This window comes from Argentina silus (assembly GCF_951799395.1).
Source record: "Argentina silus genome assembly, chromosome: 1".
In the NCBI taxonomy this organism is placed as follows: Eukaryota; Metazoa; Chordata; class Actinopteri; order Argentiniformes; family Argentinidae; genus Argentina; species Argentina silus.
In genome coordinates, this window is record NC_139655.1 from 10,496,737 (window position 1) to 10,524,117 (window position 27,381).

The following is a 27,381-nucleotide window of genomic DNA, read 5'->3' on the forward strand; positions in this document are numbered from 1 at the left end:
AGGTAAAGTGGCACACCCACACTGGAAACCTAAAGGTTACAAATGTACGATGATGTCACACGCACTGGATGGAGGGTGTTCAAACGCTCCTGTTCTGGTGAGGAAAAGGGCGGGGAGCAGTACTGCAACTATGATGGAGATGACTTTGGGTATGAATGCTGCATTAGGGCGTAATTAGTGTCGCCTGGGGCAAACTGAGAGCAGGAAGGGTGGACCAATAACGCACAGAAGTCACTCACATGCTTGGCTGTGAGCTAACAATCTTATAAGGCAGCATCCTTACATCAACAGTCTAAAGGGGTTAGAAGTGGTGAACGCCTCCAGAATCAAAGACAGATCCAACGAGGGGACACTTTGTCTTACGACCGGATGAAGATGCCGCGCTCCCTTCATGAAACGACATACGAGGGGGTGCGCCCTCGCAGTCGTTCTACCGAAGCCTAGGTCCGCAGGTGGCTGTTGAGGCACCGTAATTCCAATACGTGGCGTGCAACTTCCCCTTTCTTTGAAACCCCATTTTCTTTGGACCTAGCAAGTACTAATAATAACCTGAGGGATTATTGTCGAGCTAGCAGGGGTTCAAAAGAATTGCAGGCTCACAGGTTAGCTGCAGACCATCTTGTGTTAGCCTGCTAGCTCAGAGAGTTAACAGATGCTGATGAGGTGAAAATCGACAGACTTGGCTTACTAAATTCCTCGGAGATCTTCTTTTGAATATCAAGCTGAACCACAGGATTCCAGTCGTCACAAAATAACGCCCCGAGAGAATGGTAGAATTCTCAGCAGAACAGTTGCAGCTAGCTACAAGAACACACTACAGTATGCTTCAGACCGTCAGCGAGTAAAGAGTGGAAAGGAAAAAATGGCGCTTGCCACATCCCTTTATTAGGACGGGTGATAGGCGGAGTTGTCACATGCAAGCATCACCTGCCTGTACCAGGCTTTCAGCGAAAGGTACACAAGAGTGAGTGTCACCTAGTGAGGGGTCGAACTGAAAGAGAACACCCCATTCAGACAAATAATGCAGAGACCAGGAATACACTTCTGTTTGGCACACAGCCTCTAAGAAGGAAGATGAGTCAATCTGAAAAAGCAACTAGCTGCTCAAAGGCGGTGCCACACACACATTGAAACACACACACACACACACACACACACACACACACACACACACACAAACACGTACAGACAGAAACGCAGCAGACACAAACACGTACAGACTCAAACAAGTACAGACACAAACACACACATACACACACACACACACACACACACACACACACACACACACACACACACACACACACTAATGAGTCCCCTGTGATACCTGCTTTTGCAAACAAATTTCCCAAAGTGGCTACAGAGACATTTAACTGTCTCTTTTCCTTTTATTTGATGCCTGCAGTGAGAGGGCTTGTGAAGTGGGGGTAAAACACCACAGTCATTTCATACAGAAGAATACTTTGAAAGCTACCCTCTGACAAAGCTATTTCAGAGAGGCATTGGAAGTTAAATTTGCTCCAGGTAAAGAGCGAACAGTTCCTGTGTAATGTATTATTCACTGAGATGAACTTAAGAGTTTTTACCTGTCCCTTCACTTAATACAGCTGGCTGAGGGAAGGAGAGAGGGAGAGCCAGGAGCTACAGTAGGAATGAAGAGAGAGGAAAACAGAACTATTCTACAATACCTGATACCCTCAAGGCAGCTTCAGTAGAACACTCAAGAGATGCTACTGAAGGAACAAGGACAGCAGTTTAGGGATATGTATGCAGAGTGCAGACATACTCTCGAACACGCACACGCACACGCACACGCACACGCACACACACACCAGCGAGCCATCAGAAAATCAAAAGCACTGCCTGCGGGAGTCAATTACAACAGTGTGATGTGGGCCTAAGATTAAACTTTAATAATATAAGTATCTAATTACTGCCTTACATCCTTTACGCCTCTTCTGCACTCCCTAATCATAATCATCCACTGGCCTGGAATCACACACACAGAATACACACACACACACACACAGACCCACCCACCCAGCCACGCACGCACGCACGCACGCACGCACGCACGCACGCACGCACGCACGCATGCAAGCACAATCAATGGCTCACTAATGGAGAGCAAGAAGTTAAGTGGCTGTGTGGGGATGCATGGGGAGTTGTTGAGTAGAGCTAGTGCATAGAGAGAGAGAGAGAGAGAGAGAGAGAGAGAGAGAGAGAGAGAGAGAGAGAAAGGTGGTATGCAGAAGACCATCTCTGAATGCACAACACGTCGAACCTTGAAGCAGATGGGCTACAAAAGGGGGTCCAATCCTAAACTAGCAAGGTGTACCTAATAAAGTGGCCGGTGAGTGTATAAGGCCTATCTCTTATAATGGGGCTGATGCACCAACCTGATGTCCAGCCAGCGCAGCATGGGCGAGGTGGCAGCGCCCAGCACAAACACGGTGGCACAGATCAGGATCAGGATGGTGCTGAGGATGGCACGTCTGGCATCTGTGGACGTGTCTCTTACAGCCAGGGCGAACACCACTGCTCCCCTCACACCTGGAGATAAAACACAGGACATTACTGACCAAATAACCTTCAGACAACCAACAGATAACTTCTCACCTCCATTCTGGAGGAGGCAGTAAACCTTTCCTAACCAAAAAGCAACTTCCAAACAATCAACAGATTATTGTACACTGTGTACAGACTGCACACAATGAAAACAATTCCCTCAACCAATCCTTTCATATCATTATAGACAGATGATGATAGGGATGGCCTAAAACAACCAAGACGAGGGATTTCATTAAGAAAAGCCAGGGAAAATGATTGTCTTATGTAAGAGCAGGGGAAAGTGGGTCACCCGTGCAGCGAACCGTACTGTACAGGGTGCACTGCTCCCAAATCACTTAACATGAAACATTCCTCCTGGGTCATCGAACCATTGTCTCAGACATAAAAATAGCGCAGTCAGTATGTATGCCACCTAAATATTGTAAACACCATAAAAATAGAAGGGGAAGCAGAAGGGGAAAAATGAATAAACTTGGATTCTAATAATAAGCCAGGATGAAAATACGGTATTGTAATGATTCTGGTGAATAATGATAATAAGCCTTAGGAGACACAGGAACAAAGTCCTGGAGTCCACTGTGCTGAACTACTCTGTTGCACTGGTTGGGTTGTCTCACACACACACACACACACACACACACACACACACACACACACACACACACACACACACACACACACACACACGCATGCACACATGCACCATCACACACAATCACACAAGGGACCCATTCTCTAAACATCCTTGCTAATGCCATTATCTGCAGGCAGTGGAGAGAATAGGATAATTAAAGAGCTTTCATGGGATAGATGGGGCTAAACGTGTTCCTTTTGGAGTTACTACCCACATGGTAATAACAAGGCTAGCACACATCCTGGCCACACCCACCTTCTGTTCCTTACATGCATTCAGAAAATACAGTGAACGGCGTACTTAACTCCAGGTGGATGTCTCTAGGATCAGCTTCCCCTACCCCAATTCTGATTCCAACAGTGGACAAACAAATAGTCACCAAAGAAGAGAAAAAAAATAAACCTTAATGGATCATAGACCAGCATGCATTAGCATACAGTACCTGACAGCATCATGACGTGTTGGACGTTGCAGGGGATCTTGTTCCTGCGGCCCAGGTTCAGCAGAAAGGACAGGGGGTAGATGTTACACGCCCTCGATGCAAAGACAGAGACCTATGTGTGTGTCGAGGACTTAAGGAGAAATACATGAACACACACAAAGACAATACTCTCTATTCTCCATTTAGGATGCAAACACGGCACTGCAGTGTCATAGCGAGGCCTGCAGCCAATCAGAGTCTCCCAGCTGTCTCTCCCCTCCTCATACACGTTGATGTTTCACATGTGATAGAGCATGAATGCTAAATGTTCTAGCAGTGAGAGATTGTGCAGGATACCTGTAGCATTATCCAAACAGCTGCCCTGGTGATTCCCTGCTAACCTACTGGTTAAAGTCGTTATCCGATAAACCAGCAAGTATCTAATCAGTTGGTGACCATTCTATGGGACTGTAACTACATGACCGACTCTCACACTGATGTATTAAACTGGATGCTTCGGCTATTCTGTGTTGTAAGACTGCTGAACATCAACGAGAGGCAATATATAAAACAAGCTATTAGAACGCTAGCTTACTCATGTCTTGCAGTCAATATTAGAACCTGTCTGGCCTATGGATTTCCAAAAGCAATATCCTGCACTGAAAACCAGTCATTTTTCTTTATCAAAGACCCCAGAGCTATTAGAATGGAGGTAATTAAGCACTTTCATCTCAGCCTCATTTCCAATAAAACCCATCCCCATTGTGAAAAGCGATTGAAATCTACTGCATAACCAAAGAGCGATTAGCGGGATTAAATCAGAGAGTTATTTCGTTTTTATCTACACTTTTAGTGCCTTACAAGATGAGTTTAACCCCCATTTAACTGTGTTTGTACATCACAGTCCACTTCCAATGGGTAGCATTAGCCAAAGCTCTCCTGTTAAGCTTTTGTTGGAAGAACACAATGAGCACAAAGCTAGACAGAAGTGCGGTTCAAGTCTAACATTTTCCTTTTTGGCAGCACTTCACTGTAAATATAATAGCAATCGGAATAAGAATCTGCTAGGTCAACTCTTTCGCTTGCTCTTCTGGCCCCTGTGGTGGAAGGGAGATTGGAATAATAATTTCTGACCATCTGGGCACTGGGCTCTGTAAGCAAGCCTTTTTGGAGTAGGGCCATTTGAGGCTGTCCTGAGGTCTAACCCATCATCATGGCTGCTCCCAGGCAGCAACAGAGGCTATCGCAGCCAACACTCCATTAACTCTTCAGCCCTCCAGAGAGAGAGAGAGAGATCAGTGGTAGCTTTCCAACATGACAACAGCGGTAGGAGAGAACAATTTGTTATGACACAAATAGCATTAATAGGAGGAATATGAAATTAATTTATTGTTGATACATAGAGGTGTAATTGGTCTAGTGAATGCTGATGGGGGAATAAAACCCATCAGGAGGGTAGGCTACTCTTTTACTCAGCATCCCTGGGCTAATCCTACTAGCAACAACACCCTCTGAACACAACGCTGTAGCAATGTTACCAAAACATGTGACGTTAATGTTATGCAACATCATAATGTGGTACTCTAATGTGGGAATGCATCTTTGTATCTTTGCATTGGAACTCTGCCCAATATAAAACAAGCTGAAATAACAGTTATTAGGAACCTATTAAAATGTCTGTTTCACAGTCCTCAGAGGAGATGCACAGAAGCATTTTAATCTGCAATGATGGAGATCACAGAGGACTGTGCTTGCAGAGTCTGCTCGATCAAAACCCTGAAGTATAGCCTCGTCAAGTTTCTAAAGTTCTAGGGAAATTACTGCACTGCAGCTGGGAGCATATGAAACAACAGGAGAAATACTCTATCCACAGTTTAAAATATCATACTGACATTAATTAACACAACAAAATCTCCTTGGTGTTCAAGGGGAAGAGAGGAGAGGAGAGAGGAGGAGGAGAGGGGAGGTGAGAAGAGAAGAGGGGAGGGAGGAGGAAATGAGAGGAGGAGAGGAGAGGAAAGGAGAAGAGAGGAGAAAAGAAGAGAGGAGAGGAGAGGAGAGGAGAGGAGAGGAGAGAGGAGAGGAGAGGAGATTAGTGGGGAGAAAAATAAAGGAGAGAAGAGGAGAGGGGAGGAGAGTAAGTCAGATGGGGTACACAGCGGGGGAACGAGGACGCCTCAGCAAACCTCAATAAAGGATACAAAGGCCCCACATATGAAGAGGGCTTTGAAGATGTGGTGTGGGAATGTAAACAATACATATCCAATATAGCAGAAGATGAAGATCTCCCCCAGGAAGTTGAAGAATTCAAAGAGCTGTAGATTAAGAGCAAGAAGAGGATTGTCAGGATGAGAGTCATTGAAGGATGGAGGGTGAAAGGTCAGGGATGGTCTATTCACAACATGAAAACAGGTTTGGTTTTAACAAACAGAGTGAAGCTCCCATTAATGTGATTTCCCTGGGTTTTTGTGCCAGCTATATAACCAATGTGTGGTGATTGAAAGGTTTTAAATGTGTGTCCATGAATATGTTTTTATTTGAAAGCGGGTTTCAGATATTTAATAAGGAAGAAATCACATCAATGAGACCAAAAGCAACCACAAGCGAATACAGACTTACCGTGCTATATTCTACATTTAAAGCTGCAGTAAATAACTCTGTGAAAGCAGAGGTGAAATTTTGTTGCCTTTTGTGCATGAAAGGAGAGAAGTCTGAGATTATTAATGAAAGGGCTGACATCACTGTCTGGTTAGCGGGCAGGAAGGGAGTGTCTGACGAGGGCCCCACATTGATGGCAGTGCTGACCAACCCCTGGGCGCTGTTACTGTGACCAACTACAGTCATCCTTACTACAATGAGACAGAAGGTCAATGTGGCGAGGACACAGAATGTACGACCCTTCAGTCAAACATGGTCGTAAGTCGTTCATGGGGCTAAAACATTTTTAATAGTGTGGAGTCAAAGGACACTAATTCAAAGACACTTTCTCACAAAGCGAGAAGGATGGTGTTTAGTCTCCCCTGAAAAGCTTCTGATTACTGTTTAATCCATTCAAAAGGGTTTATCAGTAGGGTCTTTCCTTGATATATCTGCTACATGTAATGCTCTGTACTAACAAATAAAGAGCTATCCATTGTAAACATATGCCATCTCTCTACAGTGTCTGCGTCCTATCCCAAGGACAAGGGGAGTGTCACAGAGAGAAATTCATTTCCCCCACTAACATTATCTCTCTCCTAAATCCATTTAACTCAGTTCAGTTACAGCTGCATGTATGAGTCCAAAAAGTATAGATTAAAAGACATTCTGCCAAACACAAACATTATATTCTGAATATCTACAGTATGAGCAATAGCAATAGACTCTGAATGTCTACAGTATGAGCAATAGCAATAGCCTCTGCTCTTTTAAGTGGCTTTTTGTGATAAACAGTAAGCTGCACCCTGGCTCTGATAATGAATAATAAATGCATAGACGAGTATATGAACAGACTCATGATGTATTTTCTCCTCTTTGAAGCTTTCCAGTAGCCACCATACGGCTCTCCATCTGTGCTGTGCCTTTTAAGCAGATACCTGGGGACAGGCCTCCCACACAGTCATAAGAGCAATAATGGCAATTAACAATTCACACACACACACACACACACACACACACACACACACACACACACACACACACACACACACACACACACATCAAGCAATACAAAAATAGAGAGCAACCACACTCTCTAGAATAGAATAAGAAGGTTAAGTGTCAGGAAGGTTATGTTATTATTTATTTGCAGAGACTATAAATAATTGTAATGTTGCCTTTTTCATCGTTAGTCATTAAGGTACATCTAATAGATGTATGTATAATTCCCAACATGTGGGATAAGATAATGACAAATTGAAAGATAACAAAGAAAGTGTTTGAGACATGGAACCATGAAATTAGGCCGTGGCTGAAGAAATGATTGGTTATTTACAGTAATATATGGTTATTTACAGTAATAGTGTAGTGAGGTATGCCTTCATACAGGGTGGGAGAGGCCTGAGTGGGATGTTTAGGCAGTATAAGGCCAGAGAGAAGCATGCTGGGACAGGTGTTGTGTTTAACAGTCCTCCTACTGTGCTGTACCTGCTCGATCCTGGTCTTGGCCTCGGAGGACAGGTTGTGAATTGTGTATCTGGCCTGGGTGATCCCACAGAACAGCACTGCCACGATGCCTGGGAGAAAGACACACACACACGCACACGCACACGCACACGCACACGCACACGCACACACACACACACACACACACACACACACACACACACACACACACACACACACACACACACACACACACACACACACACACACACTACATGAGCAAGTCTCCCGATACTAAATCCTGCTGTACAGTATGTGGGTGTGGTGGTTTGGACACTGAAAGTCTAGACCCTAGGGCCTCTCATGTTCCATAAAGGGCCGCTCCGATACGACACTGGATCGTACTAACCCACCCCTATCCCCCTCTTGTCTCTGTTCCAGTCCAGCTGTATAAACGGCCCTATTGGAATGTGCTGTCTCCTATGTTCTGTTCTAGTATCCCAGTGTTCCGGGCCAAGGAGTTCATCTCCGCCTCTCCCCTTCATCAAGGAGAGAGCTCAGGGGATGGAGAAGTTAATGCTATGAGCAATATCACGACAGGAGAGCGAGCCAGAGTCAGCCGAGGAAAAAATAGAGAGAGAAAGAGAAAGCACGAGAGAAAGAGAGAGAGACGGAGAAGTGCTTAGTGACTGGAGTGTGTTTGAATTTGAAACACACACTGCACGTGGAAGGTCAGTCCCTCATTGGACACGCTACTTTGTTCAGGGTTAAAAGAGAGAAATTCAATTTCACATCTCTGGTCCCTCCACTTTGGGTGAGGTCACAGTTGAGAACATTCTTAGTGGAGAGAAATGTAGAATTAACATTAAGGGCTCAAGGACAACCCCCTTTCGTAATGAAGATTGCACAGACAGGCCTGTTGGTCAGAGCCAGTGCCTCCTGCTAGCTGGCTCCACTCTAAGAGAGACACAGAGAGAGCCAATGCTTTCCTCCCAAGGACAGATAGACACCCGGGTGCTTGGCAACGGCTCAGACCCATCCCACAATGAATGGTTGAGAAGGGACAGATTGATCTTGCTAGGGTTCCCTGTGCGGTTGGGTCATTAAACACGCCCATCTGCACCTTGCTAAACTCCAGCAATTAGCAGAGAGAGCCTCAATTAGGAGACAACACCAGGGAGGATCCCCATTTGTCTCCCTAGCGCTATGTCATATCACTAATGCCTATCCTGAACATTATAGATTCCTGTAAAGGACTCTATAAATTCACCTGAATTATGACAACGGTTTTAATGATTTTAATGCTTATTATTTCAAGCTCTGAGGGGTGTTTACATGTTGTTTTGACCCCTCTAATGAATGAAAAGGTAACCAGATATACAGTGGCATACATTTAAGACTCAAAATTAGCTCTGTCATCACCACTTTCTGTCTGAACCTTGAGGAGGCCTTCTCTATGCCTCCCACTGTAGAATCTATGAATGTGGTGTACTTTATAGACTGGGCACCAGAGTACAATAGACAAAGGTCAAGCTATTTCATTAAAAATGGCCTCTTCCTCCTCCACCTACCAGTGGGAGGACTGCCAACAAAAATATAGCCCTGATGCTGCCTATGTCAGCACCACTCAGTCATATACTGTATATCCAGGCAGATTTAGGTCAGGATGAACAGCAATATAATGATGCATACGCAGTGACTTACAGTAAGTACTACTGTATGGCTCCAGTCAGCATCAAGGAATATCCTCCCCTGACAGTCTTGGAGGAATTTGTGGTCATAATGTAATTTAAGAAATCGTCTGTCATTGTTTTCCAAACACTAATTACAAGGTGTTTCAGAAAACTTAAATTGTATGTGTGTCTTTAGTGGCCAATCAACCACTAATATAAGCCTTTATAAAACCACATGTCCTCTTGAGAGAAATGTCTGGAATTAAATAATAACCATCCATTAAAAAAAACAATTAGATTAAACCGGATGCATTTTTAGCATTGCATTGATGCTATTGAAAATGCATGACTGTGGAAGAGCAGGTCATGTAGCATCCATATTACATGACACCTGGGAACTTACAGATGCCTAGCTCCGGGGGGCTTTGGCTAGGAGCTGGAGAAGGAACGTTACTATGGCTGTGTTACGGCCGCAGCCGATACCCGCCCGTATGTCTCTTGTTATGCTGTCAAGCAGGCTGCGCGCTACAAATTCCGAGGCTCCGCCCACTCCGTCGACATCGCCAGCGCGGATCCGGATTGGATGCATCGCAACCAGCGCGCCTATCGGGTCCCAGCGCGGGCCGGATAAAAAGCCGGGCCAGCTTGTCAGTCGGGGGCTGTGTGTGTTTGACCAGTACCCTTGAGAGACTTGTAGAGCAATAGACCTTGTAGAAACTCGTTAGAACTATAGACTTTGTAGAAACTTGTTAGTATTGTGTATTGTGATACTGTGCTTAGCGCAATCATTTATTAAGTGTTTATGGTTACCGAAAATTGGGCCAAGTATAGTTTTGTTGTACTGATTTTGCACCACACTCTGTAGATTCCTTTGTTTAGACTCTCCAGGAGTAGAGGTGGCTGTTCTGCACTGTACTTAAGTTTTGTCCACTGCTTTAGGCCAGTGAGGTTTTGTTTTCGCTTTGGTTTTGATTAGATGATGACAGTTTAGGTTTTGCTCTCCGTTTATGAGCTTGCTTTTGGTTATATTTGTTTATGTGAGTTGAACAGCCCCTGCAGGTCCTTTTTTCTATTGTTGTAGCCACTGAATTTGTATGACCCTTGTTACCCTTAAGACAATTTAAGTTCCTTGTTAATAAAATAACTATAATTTACCAATTCCACCTGGTTATATGTTGCTTCCCTTTCCCCTAGCGAGGCGGGTTGTAACAGGCTGCTATCTATAGGCCCATCTAGAGATAAACATACTGCCCAAGGCCTGAACACACTGAACAGAGGCAGCTTTAAAACATGTATGAGTTATGAGGATGGAGGTGAAAGTTGAGATGGGATGTGCTCTCAGCCCTGTAGACTGAGGTGGAGGCTGAGGCCTAATGCTTAAGAGAAGGACCCTTTCCTCAAGTATCTCATCTCACTGGACTGATGTTACAGCTAGGATTGGGTAATGTTGGCCATCGTATCAGCAGAAAAAGAAAAACGTTTCCGCAATATTGGTTTCACCTATCCTATCATGTTAGATCAGGAAGAAGGAGGAAATACACAGGGTATATAAAGTAGGAAATAAAGATAATAAACAGAGCAGATGCCATCTTCTCTCATATAGAATACTACTCCTTGCTATACATTCAATCTTACATAATGTTACTTTTTGAAAATCTCAAAATATCTCACAGATGGCTGATCAAGAGGGAATGTGCACAAGTTGTTCACAGGACAGGCTACAGTCAGCCTCAGGCAGTGCTTCCCTTTAAAACAGCTGTCTAAAGCATCGTTAGCGTGGAAGCCAGCAAGTTTATACATGCTGTTGTGTGTGATCTTCAGGGGAGTGATGGTTGACAGAACTATGTGCCCTCCCATTGCCCCTCCCTGTACAGACAGACCCAAGCCACAGGACTCACCCGACAGCCCGCAGGCCTCGGCACACAGGAAGGCACTCCAGGACAGCAGGAAGAGGAGGCACGTCTCCAGCAGGGGGCACTCATGCAGCTGTGTGTACTTGGTAAGGTGGGCAGGTTAAGGAAAACCAGATCATGATCATGTTCAACTGTGTGCATCATGCAAACATTCATGAAGAACATATGGTCCACAGTGCAAAAAAAGACATGTAAGCGTGCGCACACACACACACACACACACACACACACACACACACACACACACACACACACACACACACACACACACACACACACACACACACAGACAGGCACACACACACACACAGTACCAATTAGAATATCACTGGAATGGCATATTTTAGTTAGTCCCATGTCCAAGTGCTGTGGTCCTATCTGCATGGTATCTCAAGTGTACTTGTCCCGGCCAGCTCTTAATCAGTTAATTCCTGGGAACTCTTGTCCACATAATTAAGTCCAGACTCCTCTCCAGTGTCCCACACACCCCTTGGCAGAGCTCTGTGGTACACCAATGGCCCACTTTCAAATCAAACAAAGTTCTAGCCAGAATCATCCTGCTCCGCAACTTTCTAATCTGCATCACTCCAGGGGTAAACGAGAGACTTGGATAGAATAGAGATGGAGAGAGAGAGAGAGATAGAGAGATAGAGAGAGGGAGGGAGAGAGAGAGAGAGAGAAATGTTGAGAGAGGTGTAGGTGGATTTACAGGGCTGCTCATTGCATGTACAGTACTTACTGTGCTTCCCCTTCAAAGGGTTGCCAGGTCTTTCATCTTTAGCCCCCCTTGCAGTTCTCCTTTTCCCCAGAAACCCCCTCTGGCTTGAGCACATGGACATAAACAGCATTTGAGATCATGTTTGGCTATGACATATAGCTGGAACATGTGTAGTTTAAAGAAAACCATGTGGGGATTGGACTGGAGCATGTCAACTCAAAGCTCTTGGAAACAAACTATGACTGAAAAACAAACTGGAAGAGCCAGAGCTAATAAGTTACCATGAGCAGTTACTGTATGTATCAGTGGAAACTAATTTGTGAGCATGCTCATTTGTGCTTGGCTGTCAGGCAGATCAATTGCAGCAAGAAGAGCTGAGCTCCGGTCCTAAACCTCAGGCGACCCACGCTCATTTTTCAGCCCCAAGTCTAATTACTAGGAGATCAAAAATGGCGGACAACACTGCTGATCGAAACCTCATCAGAGACCATTCTTTTGATTGATGACCTATCCATAGAGACAGCGACCATTAGCAACACAGGAGCACCTTTAGCACGTCACTAATGCTGATGAGGCCGTACAGTGGGATGTTTGTTAAAGGAGCAATTACAGATCAGGGGAAGGGGACAGATTGCAGCGGATGTTGAGGTGATAATTGGACTTGGGGTGGGAGGAAGGGGGGAGAAAGGATATGAAAGCCGTGATGACTGTGTAGGAGAAGCCGACAACGAACGAGCCCATGAATACAGCAACAAAATGGCCGACGGAGAGGAAGAAAGCAAGGACGTCAAAGGTGTGAGCTCCGCCCATCAAGCTGTAGTTGGTTATGGCACTGGAAAATAAAAGGAGACACAATGTGCCACAATTGAGAACACAATTCAAAAGAACACAACACAAAATTACAATGATGATTAAAAACAATGATATAGCATAGAACAGCAGAACACAAAATAAAACAGCATGAGATGAGACGAAAGTTAATTAGAGAAATGGACCTCTTAAGAGACACAATACTTAAACTTAAAGAAAGACGTTTAAAGACATGGGGCCAAGGATATGCTTTACGGCTTAGAAACAAGCCAAGTCATCAATAAAATCGAACGTTCAGCATCCTAAACCAGCCCAGTGAGAAGCAAGTATAAATCCAAACCCAATTTACGCTGAGCTAAGCCCCGAAATAAAATGTTTTGGAGTCTTTCATGAGAAAGAAAGAACAGCAGTGCATCTAAAACAATGCAATACCCTCTTGAGATGATAATTTACTTCCTCCGCAAAAATATTTCTGTCTGAGTGTGGCTGCTTGGCTAGTGGGAAGCAGGGGAAATGCAGTATTGTTTTTCACAAAGAGACAGAAGTGGAGTGTTATTTACACAGTTATAAATATGTACTGTAAGGAGGAGAAGAGGCTCCACATAGAAGTGGTTGAACTCAGACAAGCCCTCAAAGGGAGACTGAGAGAGGGCTTGCCGTTGAAGGCTGCAGTGAAACGTGACTGTGTGAGGGCTGACGGAGCTCTCTGGCTCTCTGACAGCACTTCTTTTCTCCTCTGTACTACCTTTCGTTTTCAACTCCCTTAAACTAATGTTAAACGCTTGAGTCGGCAAAAGGAGCATTTGTGTTTTTCCCTCTCATCCTGTCATTGGCTGTGACAGGGTGTCTGGTACACAGGAGGAGCCAGACAGGAACAAACTTCACTGTCTCTAACCAACACTTCCCCCATGTAACCCCAGAGCAAGATGCCTCTCTACTCAAATGATCTCAAGTAAAACCAGTTTACTCTTCAGATATAAATTGCAACAGATTTTTCAACAATTTGGTCATTTCTGTACACATGTTTACCTTTGCAGCAATTCAGTGTGTCTATGTCTCATTCAGGGTGACCTTTTTTCCTTGAGACTGTCTCTGGGAGGCTCACGCTAACTCAAGAACTCAGAGTCAGACATCTCAAGATGTCAACAGCAGGCAGTAGTGAATAGAGGCAGAGGGCTAAGGGCTGCCGGAGCCAGCAGTGCAGCGATGGGAGAGGGCGTGTAAGGCTGAGCTGCTACGGGAGCTTGTTAAAATTCCAGTGCCAGGGCCCCGCGTGGCTCGCTAATAAGGGCCGGCTTTGTGTGGAGGGCCAAGGCAGCCCGCGGCCCCTGCCAGCCAGTCAAGTGACAGGGGATGGCATGGAGGCCAGTCACGCCACTCAGGAACAAACACAGTACTATCTGTGTGCTCTCTCTGGCCTGACTTCAGTGGAGACGGAGACATAACTTGAACCCTGCCCCTCCATCTGCATACTCGTCTCCTTTTCTTCCTATCCGGACCCATTTGTGTGTGTGTGTGTGTGTGTGTGTGTGTGTGTGTGTTGTGTGTGTGTGTGTGTGTGTTGTGTGTGTGTGTGTGTGTGTGTGTGTGTGTGTGTGTGTCTGTGTGTGTATGTGTGTGTGTGTGTGTGTGTGTGTGTGTGTGTGTGTGTGTGTGTCTGTATGTGTAGATTCAGAGATTAGATGTTAGAGCTGTGTGTGTGTGTGTGTGTGTGTGTGTGTGTGTGTGTGTGTGTGTGTGTGTGTGTGTGTGAGGGAAAAGGAAATGTGTGTTATATTCCATTATTTTGTGTGGGTGGTACTGAATTAAATCGGTATTTTAGTGTATTTGAACTAGTTGGAAATCTGTGACTACACTTGCTGGCTTACTGTTGAGTCTCTTAATGAGATCTTGGCACAGGTGACGCTCATCAACTTCGACAGTCTGCCACATATAGCATGAGAGCACCTCTCCTGCCCGCCACACCCCACCGTGCCAATCAAATCCAGACTTCACACTGGTAGCACCTCATACCATGCCAATCACAGCCATGCCTCCTGGGAGCCACTGACAGGGCCTTTCATTAACCCCTGGTTGTTCCCCCATCAGAGGGGCAGCCCCTAATCCAGAGTGACACACTCACTGTGTAAGGACGATGGCCACGGCGTCGTTCAGAACACTCTCACCAAACAGCAGGGCGTAGAGGTCAGGGTCGACACGCAGCTCAGAGAACAGGGCCAGCACCGCCACTGCAAAACACACAACACAACAACACACTCAATAGATTCACGAAAGGTTCTTAAGAATCATTTTGTTCTTAACTGCTATTTTTTTGTTAACTTGACTCTTGAGAGGAAAGTTAAGATAATTAGCTATTCCCAAAAAGGTTCTTAAGAATGTTCTTTACTCTGTTCTCAAGTTTCTTCGTAAGAAAAAACTTATGAAGAAATGGGATTCTTGAAAATATTTCAATGTTCTTTACTTTAAGATAACTCAACCCTTTTCTTAGATTCATAGCTATGAGAGAATAAAGCTCATAAATGCAATTGATCATGTTTAATTTAATATAAAATGTATAATGTCAATGTCTGTGTCTCCAGAAATGGTTTATACATATTATATAATTCAGCTCTGTGCCCTGCATTCAATATGCTTGCTAACTGGCTCATCCACTGCTGTTAGCTAGTTGCTATGGTGATCTTCTGAAGATATCAAATTAGAACTTCTTGACAAAAGAATTTCCAAAGACAAGAATACAATGTTGAGGAATTGTAACCTCCTTCTTTTTTCGATTACATGTAAAACGCATATGATTACTGCCGCAGACACAATAACACAATAATAACACCTAAAAACATACACTTACTGTGCACTTTATTAGGAACACCTGTACACCTTCTCATGGTGGAGGTGGTGTAATGGTGTGGGGAATGTTTTCTTGGCACACTTTAGGCCCGTTAATACCAATCAATCATCGCTTGAATGCCACAGCCTATTTGAGTAATGTTGCTGACCATGTGCATCCCTTTATGGCCACAATTTACCAATAGAACACCTTTGGGATGTGGTAGAACAGGAGATTCACAGCTTGAAAGTGCACCTGAAAAATCTGCAGGAATTGTGTGATGCAACATGTCATCATGGACCAGAATCTCAAAGGAATGTTTCCAACATTTTGTGGAATCAATGCCATGAAGAACTGAGGCTGTTTTGAGAGTGTGGATGTGTATTACGACTGAAAGAGCCATAATAACAATCTGAAGGATGTCTGAGATATAAAGCATTACCATATGGAAGCAATTACTGTACATAAGGCTTCAGACAACAGTAATGGCTACAGAGACTTAAAAGACAAGGCTTTTACTGTACCATGTATTTATCCCTGCAAGAGACAAAATACATACCAGGCTTTAGATAATAACAGAATAAAAATAAAAAAATAAAATAGACACAACAAAGCATACAAACAAATGGCCAAAGACTATTGTCACTGTGAGAAATTAAGCACTTGAGCCAACAACCACTAATAGACACCATTACCGTACACAAGGACTATAATTTCATGTGAATGGAACTAAGATTAATAGTTGAAGAAGATTCACAGCATGTGAATGCAGTGAGTGAGTGCTGTGCATGAACAATGTATGATGATAAGTACGTGTTTGTGCCAGACTAGGCTGCAGCCTTCATTATACAGTACCACTCTATAGATCCAGAGCAGAGGGATGTGCACCATATGTGAGAGAACTGCATAATCTATGTGTGTGCATGTGTGTGCATGTGTGTGTGCGTGCGTGTGCACAGGTGCATGTTTGTGAGTGAATGTGTGTGAGTGTGTGTGTGTGTGTGTGTGTGTGTGCGCATATATTTGTGAGTGAATGTGTGTATATGTGTGTGTGTGTGTGTGTGTGTGTGTGTGTGTGTGTGTATGTGTGTGTGTGTGTGTGTGTGTGTGTGTGTGTTTGTGTGCGTGGTGTGTGTTAGTGCTCTGCTAGGCTGTAGTGTTAATTATCCCCACTATAGACCCAGAGATGGAGTGCTGAGAGTCTTCAGAGGGAGGAAGGTAGAGGAGAAGATTAGAGCAGGGATGCTGCAGCTGATTAAAACATCCAAAAGGAGGCAATTAAAGTCTAATGCAGGGAACCACAGACAGAAAGCTCTATGCTTTAAATAATGAAGCCTTTTTAGTGCTCAGCTGCATAGAGCCACACATACTGTACACACTCATAGGACCATGGATAGACTTTTAGCAGACATGGTGGAAACATGGACAAATAATGTTTTTTAGTCAATGGAATTCAATTCAGCATATTTGTGTGTGTGTTCTGTACAGTGCAGTCCACAGTCTGTGTGTCTGTGTGGATTCTATCATAGAACTTAGGTAGTAGAACTTCAGCCAGCTTGAGGATATATCATTCATTCTATGTTTCCAGATATCATGGAAAGTTATTTTCCAAACTGTCCACATACTGTACACATACAGAGCACAATCCACAACATACATTGGTAATGACTTGGTTATGACAGAGACTGTTCAAGCACAGAATTTCCAATAACACATAATATGCAGTTATATTTCTCAAACAGGCCCTTTCTGACGTACTTCCCTTGCGTTCTGCTCTACTGTTGCTTGCATGTAACATTATGCTAACACTGGGGTGGGGGTATCAACATACAATTCCCAATGCTTTGAATGATGACAGTACAAGGCTGTGCCAGTGCAGTGGGACACAGTGTGTTCTGGTTACTAACTGAAAAGGATCACACACAGAATGGTAATCTCCATACACGTTGAATAAAACATCTCTACAGACCTCAGGGACGAGTCAATCAGAATATGTCTTTCTGATATCCCTACATTTATGAACATCCTAGTAGTGTCAATAGAAATACACATCTCAATACATCTCAAAAATGTTTCTCCTAAGCCTACAATGGGGACATCATGTTCCTAAAGGGTCATCATTGAGGGGCTGTGTATGTCTGATAGTACGGTGTAATGGTGAGGTCTTTTTCTGAAGTAACCCTAAATATAGATTTTGATTATTTTTTAATAAGTAGCTGGAGAACATTAAAAGGGGCTTGAGTGTTATTTTACTCTGAAAAGAAGACCATTAGTAGTTACAACTACAACCAAGGCAAGCAATGCTAGATCTGTCGAGTAGCCCTTTTAACCTTTTTAACTAACTCTAAGGGAATTATCTTCTAAAGTAGAAATACAATCACACAGCTTCTTGTATTTAAAAGCATGTCATTATCACAGACAGATGAGCTTTAATTTTGTGATTAGTGATGAAAGCCTTACCACAGAGACACAGACTGAAAACTATTTGTGGAAAGAGAAGCAGACAACTTAGCAATTAATGGTGATCATTTAAATCTTTTACAAGTGTATAATAATACAGATGTAGTTGTTTCCTGCTTGAGTATCCCAGCAGATCAGCCAACTCATATTTCGATCCTTCCCTCTTAGTTTCAGCGCGAGCAGCAAGAGGTCAAAAGTGCAGTAGATGTTATTGATCTGTAATCATAAGCTGTCACTAGCACTGTATATTCGTTGCTCTAGAGCTTAGATTCAGATGTAAACTTTGACCCTGTATGACCAGGTTATTCTGGCACACACTCTCAAAATAGTTATGCCAGCTGCAGACAAGATAGCAGAGATCTTTATTTATTCACACTGCTAAGGCTCTCAGCAGACACTGCATGCTGAGTGGAAGATGAGATGAAATCCATGGAGAGTTTATCACTGGTATACATCAAGCTAGGACGTGGAATACAGACACTGAAGAAAAGTGACAACAGTGCTGAGATTGACAGACAGAACATTGACATTGACGAGATAATGACACCGATGTCACTTCTGTATCACAGCACCTCAAGGGGCCTGCCTTAAGCTTATACAAGACACTAGACAAGCTGAAGTATACATGAACACATCTACCATTCCTCTGGAACACTCACTAGGGGTCTACAAGTAGAGAGCTGACCGGACTGTCAATAAAGCAGCAGCGCAGCCTTAAGACTACTTTCTACACATCCTGCTCTCTATTCTAAAACAAGTCTAAACCCCTTCCTTGTCAGGAAGATCTCTCAGCTGGATAGATGGAGGATAGAGGGGGTAGCCAAGGGGTCAGACTTTTCCATCAGCTGTGGATCGTTCCATCTCTCTGCTCCCATAATGCTCAGCTGATGACAGCAGGACGTGCTCTACTCAGAGTGCAAAAATCCCCACCACTCACCGACAGCATGAAGGGATGGCTACGTCGCCATGGCAACCCCGTCCCGCGGCTGTCAAGTATTCATCAGTTTCCACAGTAACGCCATAAGGTGGAGAAAGTAGACAATTATTTCAGAAATATTACAGCTGAAGGGGTCTGATGGAACTCTAATTGGGGCACATAACTATGCTATAGGGAGATTTGAGGACAGAATTCATGACAATCTCATGCAGAGATGCACAAGATTTGTTCAGTGATTATTACAAATTTCAACATGGCAGACATACAGTAGCAGTGGAAAAAAATAAATAATAATTTGCATAGAACCCAATGGAATTCATATAGTCCTTGTTTAGCCAAAGTGTCCATGATTTTGTTTATGGAAATGACAGCGATATAAACAGCAAATCAAATGCATGACACTGCAGCTCAAATTCAGGCTTTGATCACAAAGCGTATACAAAGGGTAGTACAGAAAAGCAAATACAAAGGGCAAATGCTCTGTGTCTCATCGATCATCTTTGAACCTAACCTCTTTTAGCCCTCATGACTGACTGACCCTTGCCATTATCTTGCCCACAAGACACTGAGGTCTCCACACCGAATGTAAGATAAAAGGAAGACTGCAGGCATAAGAAATGTTTCCTTAGAGATAAATGAGGGCTTGTTGTTGTGTAACAGTCCCTGGGGCTAAGAGGACACACAGCGTGAGTTCAGCTCCGTGACCTGAACCCTGTGTCGTGTATTAGATCCCTCTGAGAGAGGAATGTGGCTGTAGTATCTGTAGCTAGGGCTCTCAGTGGGACAATCTGATACTAACATTCAATCAAAGCTGATATACCAGTTTCCAGAGTTGCATGATCTGATTTCATACTGTAATCAATGTGAAGATATTTACTCAGCTGGATATCATTGCAAGTGTGCTCAAATGTTATACAGTATGTGACCTTTCCCTGCTAAAGTGTAACTTTAACTGACACCAATTTTGATGAAGTAATGGTAGGGGTGAGTTTTCAGAGAACTTCGAAGCACTAAGATAATTTCCGCCTCCGTAGCCTGCAATGGACCAAGATGATCATAGTGCAACAATGCTTGCAAGAAACTCACACAAGTGGAGAAGAAACGCATTTCTCATTTTCAACAGTCCAATGTACTGCAGTACATCCCAAAACCTTGATAATGGGATAAAGTGATGTAGTTTCAAAGAAGACCATTTACTGTGAAGGTTAGCAGTCAGCTGCAGAGAAATATCTTTTCAAACAATTCCAGCACATCAGATATCAAATAACACGGTTGTACTAACTTATAGAATGTTTCAACCACAGAGTGCTCCACCTAAGCCTTATGATTTGTGTAAGAGGTCTCATTTCCATAGGCTCTTAGTAAATTATATAGTGCTAGAATACTCTATCTGAGACAAACAAGAGCCCAGACGGCTATGGAGGGCCATGTCTCGCTGCTCAAGTCTCTTGAATGCCCATGTACATGCGTGTGATGGAAGGAGACATTTTAATGGCATTCTCAGTAAAGCGAGTGGAGTGCCCTATATGTGGAGTGGCGAGACAGAGAGCCTAGAGGGCCTGACGTTTGGCCCTTGTCCGCATCGCCCCATGATCCTAATCAGAGTGATGAGGCCACTGAGGCCTGCTGAGATATGCTCAGTTTGGAGGGGGGCTGTGGCGCCAGCTAGGGTGGTCATCACTCCCACTCTAACTGTTTTTTATACAGCCTCTCTGACATTCACTTACATCAACCTCTTGTTAGATAGGTAGATAGGTAGATAGATAGATAGATAGATAGATAGATAGATAGATAGATAGATAGATAGATAGATAGGATCCCCGAAGGGAAATTAAGGCGTTACAGCAGCTCACATCATAAACAACAACAAAATAAAGTGACAATAGAAAATAGAATTAAAATAAAATAAAATAGACATCTGAAACATTATATACAGTAAGAACAGTCCAGTATGGTTTAACATCCCCCAACCTGACTCTGATCACCCGATCGAGCCAGCCGGAGGAGGAGTTGTACAGTCTTGTTGCGGCAGGCAGAAAAGATTTCCTATCACTTTCCTTGATGCTGCCCCCCCAGCATACCACCGCATACAGCACGCTATTAATGGGCCCAAAGTGTGCCAAGAAAACATTCCCCACACCATTACACCACCTTCACCATGAGAAGGTGTTCAGGTGTTCCTAATAAAGTGCTTTGTGAGTGTAGTTTAGAACAGTAGACTTGAGTTCACACTACAAATAGAGGCAAAATAACTATGTTGACTGAGGGGCAGGCTACTGTGCAGTATATATACAGTATGTATAAGGTAGCCTTCTGTATCACATACTGCCACTTATTTATAATTGCACAGAGGTGAGTAGATAGCATTGAGGAGGCCATGTACATTATGCAGTCATAGGAGACAGTGGAGCATTAACAGTGTGGTGCAGATAAGTGTGGGCAGAGTGTATTGGACACAACAATGATGGAGCATGGTGTCTTTGGATCGATGCAGTGCTCAAGTAGCCAATGCCACAGCAAGAAGTATTGATGGTATTCCTACAGTGTGTCATAGTTGTCGAGGAGCACTGACGCAAACAACAACTGAAATAACAAACATGTTTGGAAAATAGATATTCTATAATATTGATATATACATGTTATGAATCAATGGATGAAATCTGTAAAAAGTTAATGAGTTTTCACCGATCAACATCAATCAATACCACTAACCAGTAGAAGGGTTTCTACACTAGACTCTTTGTGAGATCATCTACCTGGATCAGTGGCTGACATCATGGCTCCAAACAGGAGGCAATCTGTCAGGAGGAAGTTCCCTTCTGCAGCTTGGCCCAACCAAACCATCAGCCTGGCAAAGCCGTACATGCTGGCCCTGGGAGAGAGAAAGGAGAACACCCAGTGAGGTCATCAGGGAGTGCCTGCTGCAACATGCTCATTAGTCATCTCCATTACCACAGCTGGGCCTCCCCCAGATCAGTCTGCGTAATGGGGCCAGACTCTGCAGGAGTGTGACCAGTCTCCACTCTAGAGCTGCTTAGCACAGGTGGACAGACTCAGGCCTGACTGCTCTGGTCTGAACTGGCCACTGTTGGTCTGGTCTGGTCCACCAAACAGCAGGGAGCCTGGGATACAGAGTGGCTAGCCTAGTGGTGTTCTAGAGAGCTGTAGAATTAGATGAAGAAGGCTGGCAAAGTGCATGGCACAGAAAAAAAATGTCTGCTCATCTATTTCTTTCTTTATTCGGTTCCCCATTTGCTTACACCTTTGCGATCACTAGTGTTTCTGGGGTCTATGAAGTTTTGTAGATGGGAAGTGATTGAATGTGACTAGCTTTAGAACTAGGATGAGAGATCCTACTCAGGCTTTTTTGAAATTCAGACAAGGGAATATGTGATGACTAAACGTTCTTTTCTTAGCTACTACTTCAGTGCTTTGAATTCTTCAGTGTTACATCAAACTGACATGCACACGTACATGCAGAGAGAGAGAGATAGAGAGAGTGGGAGTGAGAATAAGAGAGTGAGAGAGAGAGAGAGAGAGAGAGAGGAATATTTTGGTAAATAAAAAATCTCAGCAGACATTTGTCTTCCAAGAGCACACACACGCGCACGTGTGAGAGAGAAAGAGAGAGAGCAATATTTTGGAAAATAAAACATCTCAGCAGACATTCATCTTCCACCATGTCAAACTTTTATTATAGCATTATAAGCTATCTGACATAGTAAAAGGAAATAAGAATTATGAGTGTGGAGACAGACTCAATCTTTCAGAAGAACACCTCATAGATTGAGGAGCTCTAGAGTATTTTGAAGGGCACATTGACCATAAATAAGTATCAGTGATAACTGCCCAGAATTATTACCACATGCTTTAATCTTACCAGAACATCTTGGCTTCTGAGGGAAATAAATCACTGGTATCAGCCCAAATCCAACATGTTGTTGGAGTGTAGAAAGTCTGCTGTCAATGTCATAGATATAAACATCAAGGTATTTCATATAGCTGTCATAAAATTTTAATTTAAACAAAAAGCAAAACTTAACAAAATGCTCTTTCTGCAATCAAGACAATCTTAGACTTAAGGGCCCAGTATTTCAAAACTTAATCTGGATCAGAAGAATCTGGATTCTTTTTTGCTGGTAGGGGCTCAGATCAAGCTGGCTGATTTCCCCTGTACTACTCAAAATCTGCCAGGTAGATCTGACCCTGGGTCGCAAAACAATAATCTGGGGCCAGGTAAAGATATGTGTAAACCACAGTGGATATTCATAATAACCTATGTGTCTGTGTGTCTACCTCTAGGGAACCACCTCACCTTCTCATAACCCTGTTACTAAGGTGACGTGTCACACCCTGTCCACTGGGCTTGTGGGATGGATAAAAAAAATGGGGCTTTGAGCAATAACATATAATAAGTTTTATTTCTGTGTGTGTGTGTGTGTGTGTGTGTGTGAGAGAGAGAGAGAGAGAGAGAGAGAGAGAGAGAGAATCTCTTTAAAGGGTAGGGAGACCCACTTGGAGGCTAATTGTGACAAATGCAGCAGTGGAGGAGTGTTTCCCAGTGGAGGTCCTACAGTGTTTCCCTTGCAACAAACTCTCTGCCCCCTGGGAATTTTACAGTCTGAATAAGAAGGAACATGATTGGTCAAGCCCTTTTCCTCAGTTTTAAAGAATGTGCACCAACACAACATGTCGGCCCATGCCCCTTTCCCAAGGGAATGTATTGCTAGCAGGAGCTGAGGTGGTAAGACAGAGGGAAAGAAGGCAGATATCTTTAACCTTTCCTTTGAACAGGGAATCACGAGGAGGGTGTGGACTTACAACAGCCAGGCCAAAAGCCTCCTTCAGGGTCATGTGTCATTTGAGATTGTGTATTCTCTTGATAAATAGAGACTAGCACTTAACACCTCAAAACACATACAATTACATAGCTGAATAGTTATAGTTGAATTCTAAAGTAAAGATAAAATATGGAAAATCATTTTCAACCCAATAAACAGCATGACAACAAGAAGACAAATAGTCACAAAAACATCTGCGTTATAAGAAATTGTATCATTGTTAATCATTTTGAGCAACAACATACTGTAGTTCTTAACACACTATGTGAGGACAATTTCTATGGCCCTCTTTTCCAATTGCCTTGTCTCAGAAGTGTATTTTCTCTATTCTCCATGCTAGTGTATAGAGTTGCAATATAACAACAGAACGCTTGGATCAGTTAGATGGAGGCCCAGCACTTAGTGTCCTACAAGTCTGCAGACGGGGCCTGAAAATCCTCCAAAGCTTGTGAGCCCCATCTAGTGGTCACAACTGGTTAAGGCTATGGCAAGAGCCATTCTAATTCCATACACAATGTACTTCCAAGCACATCTTGCAGCTGCGTAGAATGAGCTGTGATTCTTAATGAACGTGCATAAAAGGAACGAGACTCCATTGTGACCGAGATATTGAATACAACAGTAGTCATTTAGGAGAATTAGGAGAACACTGTGTACTATAATAGAATGAGATAATACATACTGCATCAGAAAATCTACTTTAATTGGCCTAAATTATATTATTCTATTTCAATACTTTAAATAGTGCAGACAAATGCTTCACATCAATAGTGCATTGCTCCGTAACAACATGTTTGCAGGATGTAGGTTAACAAAGGCCTTGCATATCCATGTTCTTCTCCTTTTTATGTACATGTCATACTCACCCTATGACCCCACAGGTGATGACTGCCCCCAGGAAGGCAAAGGTCAGGACTGAGCCCAAATTGTCAATGAACTTTCTCTAGAACACACAAAAATGAAAAGTTCAATCAAATGAACTGTACACTCAAGAGAAAAACATGAAAACCACTGAAACACACCCCAGTATTCAGGTTGTTAGGTGCTTTCTTTACCCAAACAGCATCCATCAAATGTCAAAATGTCCCTCTGATTTTGTTTTTCAGCAGGGGAAGTGTGACAGCAGTCTCACCTGATTAAGGGTGTACGCTCCATGGAAGATGATGGGTGGCAGGAACAGATTGAAAAGGACTTCTGGATCAAAGGTCATCTGTAAAAGACAGAGGCATTCTGTTCTTGACAGACAGGGCTGTGAGGGAGGGACGACCCACTTTACTGAATGTGACAGCATGAATAACAGCAATCACAGGACACATCCCTCAGTTCAATGGTTATCCTCAGGTCGCACAAACTCAATATCTTTTTTACTTTTCCAACAGTGTACAGAAAGTCTGCTCTTAGAGCATGTTATGATGACCTTGAATGTCGTCTCTACCCATATTGTCATGACATTCATCCATTATAAATTGGTCATTTGTGAAAGATGTTTTATCACATAAACTGTAATGTATAAATACCATAGATAGGATCAACAAACAGAAACAAAGTTTGACCTAGAGTACAGTAAAGACATACTCAGGTGTAAGGCTATCATGTGCATTGTGTTGAATGAATTTCCAGTTCTGACAAATTAAAATAGAGAGTTTTCCATTACCTGTCCAGTCCCATTAACCATGTATTTCTGAAATATTAGCTACCTGCCATCCTTTGTTTCATCAAATTCAAGGATTAATTAACATATTCATTACCAGATACTAGCTAGGCAGCAATAATGTTGTATCATTTTATAGTGGGACCCTGACACAGACCTACACGGCTGACTGAAATCCTAAATAGATGTACGGTATGCAGAGTGAGTTGTGTAACTAGTGGTGTCAGTCTTCACTAAGTCCCACAGTTCACTAAAATGGGCTCTGAGAATACTCTTGGCTTAACCTTACATGTTCAGACAACAGATGTTCCTACAAGGCACAGCTTCTTTGAGTCATTAAAAAATAACTTCAATGTGGTGCATTTTTTTTTAACTCTCCTCAGCCTAAACCATGTACTGTCAAGAGTACTGAAAACAAATCTATGAAAGCCTATGAAAGGACTCATGCTAGCCAATTTAGTTATGGCACGTTCATAAATGACCTGGGGTTCTAAGAGTGATACTGTATCCAATTAAAATCGTAATAATACAACTCCTCTTTTTCTGTGCAAGTTGTTACCATGGATCTTCAAAAATCTCACTATCTCAGAGAGTTCCATTACGCGGCCAAAATCCCATTTCAATCCAAAAGGGTGGGGTGTATTCACTCTCTCACTGAACATTTAATTGAATTGGACATCCTTGCAGTCTTTGGTCGCTGCCCTCTGGAAACAGCCTGGATTTCAATTAAAAAGTTGCTGACACTAAATGGAGATATTTGCAACATCCAAATCCATGTGTATATACTTTATTGTATTTCAGACAAAATTTTCTTTTGTCTAACATTTGCTTTGCAGCAGAGTTGCACCTGTGAATTTTAGAAAGACTACTGTACTATCTTTCAATATAATTTAGTTTTATACTAATCCTCCACAGCTATGCTCTCTGTAACATTCCGAGTAGAAACTGGAGCCAGAGCTATAAATGGCTCATGCAGTATAATTGTGCCAATATTATCAAACCCAATACAAATTACTTTTTGCAACTGAAATCATCCACATGGAAAAATTGTTTTCTCATTACTACTGTCTCCATGCGACAAATGAAACCCTCAATAACAGAGACTAATAAGGATACTGTAATAGCTGTATTATGCATATTGCAGGAGTTTCATTTCAGGGGCCACACGCACAACAGTGTCTAAGGGTTGGGGTTTGCTGTATACACTAATTGCCTCTTCAACTGAGCGGCACTAAATTTAATCAGACCACAAATTTTAGTGCCTTTGTTCCCCAAGGGCACATATCTAATGGACTCAGTAATGCAATGAAATCCTTATCTCCCCCTGCTAGGGCCCCATATGTACCGGACTTAATGACTTGAATGCTGTACCGAATGCTCTGGCCCACCTAATGGCTTTTGTGGTAGCCTCTGCTAGATTGTTAATAAAACCCCTCCATTTTGTGGGGCCAAAGAGCGCAGGCTATTAGTGAAGAGTTACGTCTGGCCCCAGAGGATTTGTCAGGTTCATTGTCCACTTCCAATCTCTCTCTCTCTCTGCTATGAATATATACATGAAGAATGCTGATGCAAAGTAATAGTTGAGAGACATGAGAGGGCTGGTGAGGTTGGGAATAGGTGAAACACAGTTAGTCAGTGTGAAATTGTCATGAGGACATGACACAAGCAATTCTAGCTGTACACAACATCCAGTGTTGAAAATCCAAAGAACAAAATGCTTTAGACTACAAGACATGCTGAAATGCCATACTCAAACCATAAATCTACCATTTGTTACATGTGTGACTTGTGTTCCAACATATGGGTAACAGAAACATATTTCAAGCAGTATCAGTACGAGGAGAG

The 27,381-nt window shown here is 43.1% G+C and overlaps 1 protein-coding gene across 1 annotated transcript in view; it reads right to left on the reverse strand.

Moving 5' to 3' along the window:
* LOC310814454 (sodium/hydrogen exchanger 9-like) overlaps positions 1-27,381 on the reverse strand; it is a 57,340-nt gene that overhangs the window by 28,855 nt on the left and 1,104 nt on the right. Inside the window, exons 3-12 of the mRNA XM_083683872.1 lie at positions 25,018-25,095; positions 24,752-24,828; positions 21,801-21,916; positions 14,946-15,051; positions 12,624-12,845; positions 11,281-11,396; positions 7,752-7,840; positions 5,828-5,941; positions 3,648-3,759; positions 2,400-2,553 (exon numbers count right to left, since the gene is read on the reverse strand). Coding sequence (XP_083539998.1) covers positions 2,400-2,553; positions 3,648-3,759; positions 5,828-5,941; positions 7,752-7,840; positions 11,281-11,396; positions 12,624-12,845; positions 14,946-15,051; positions 21,801-21,916; positions 24,752-24,828; positions 25,018-25,095 — 1,184 coding nt within the window. The remainder of the gene's footprint in view (positions 1-2,399; positions 2,554-3,647; positions 3,760-5,827; positions 5,942-7,751; positions 7,841-11,280; positions 11,397-12,623; positions 12,846-14,945; positions 15,052-21,800; positions 21,917-24,751; positions 24,829-25,017; positions 25,096-27,381) is intronic.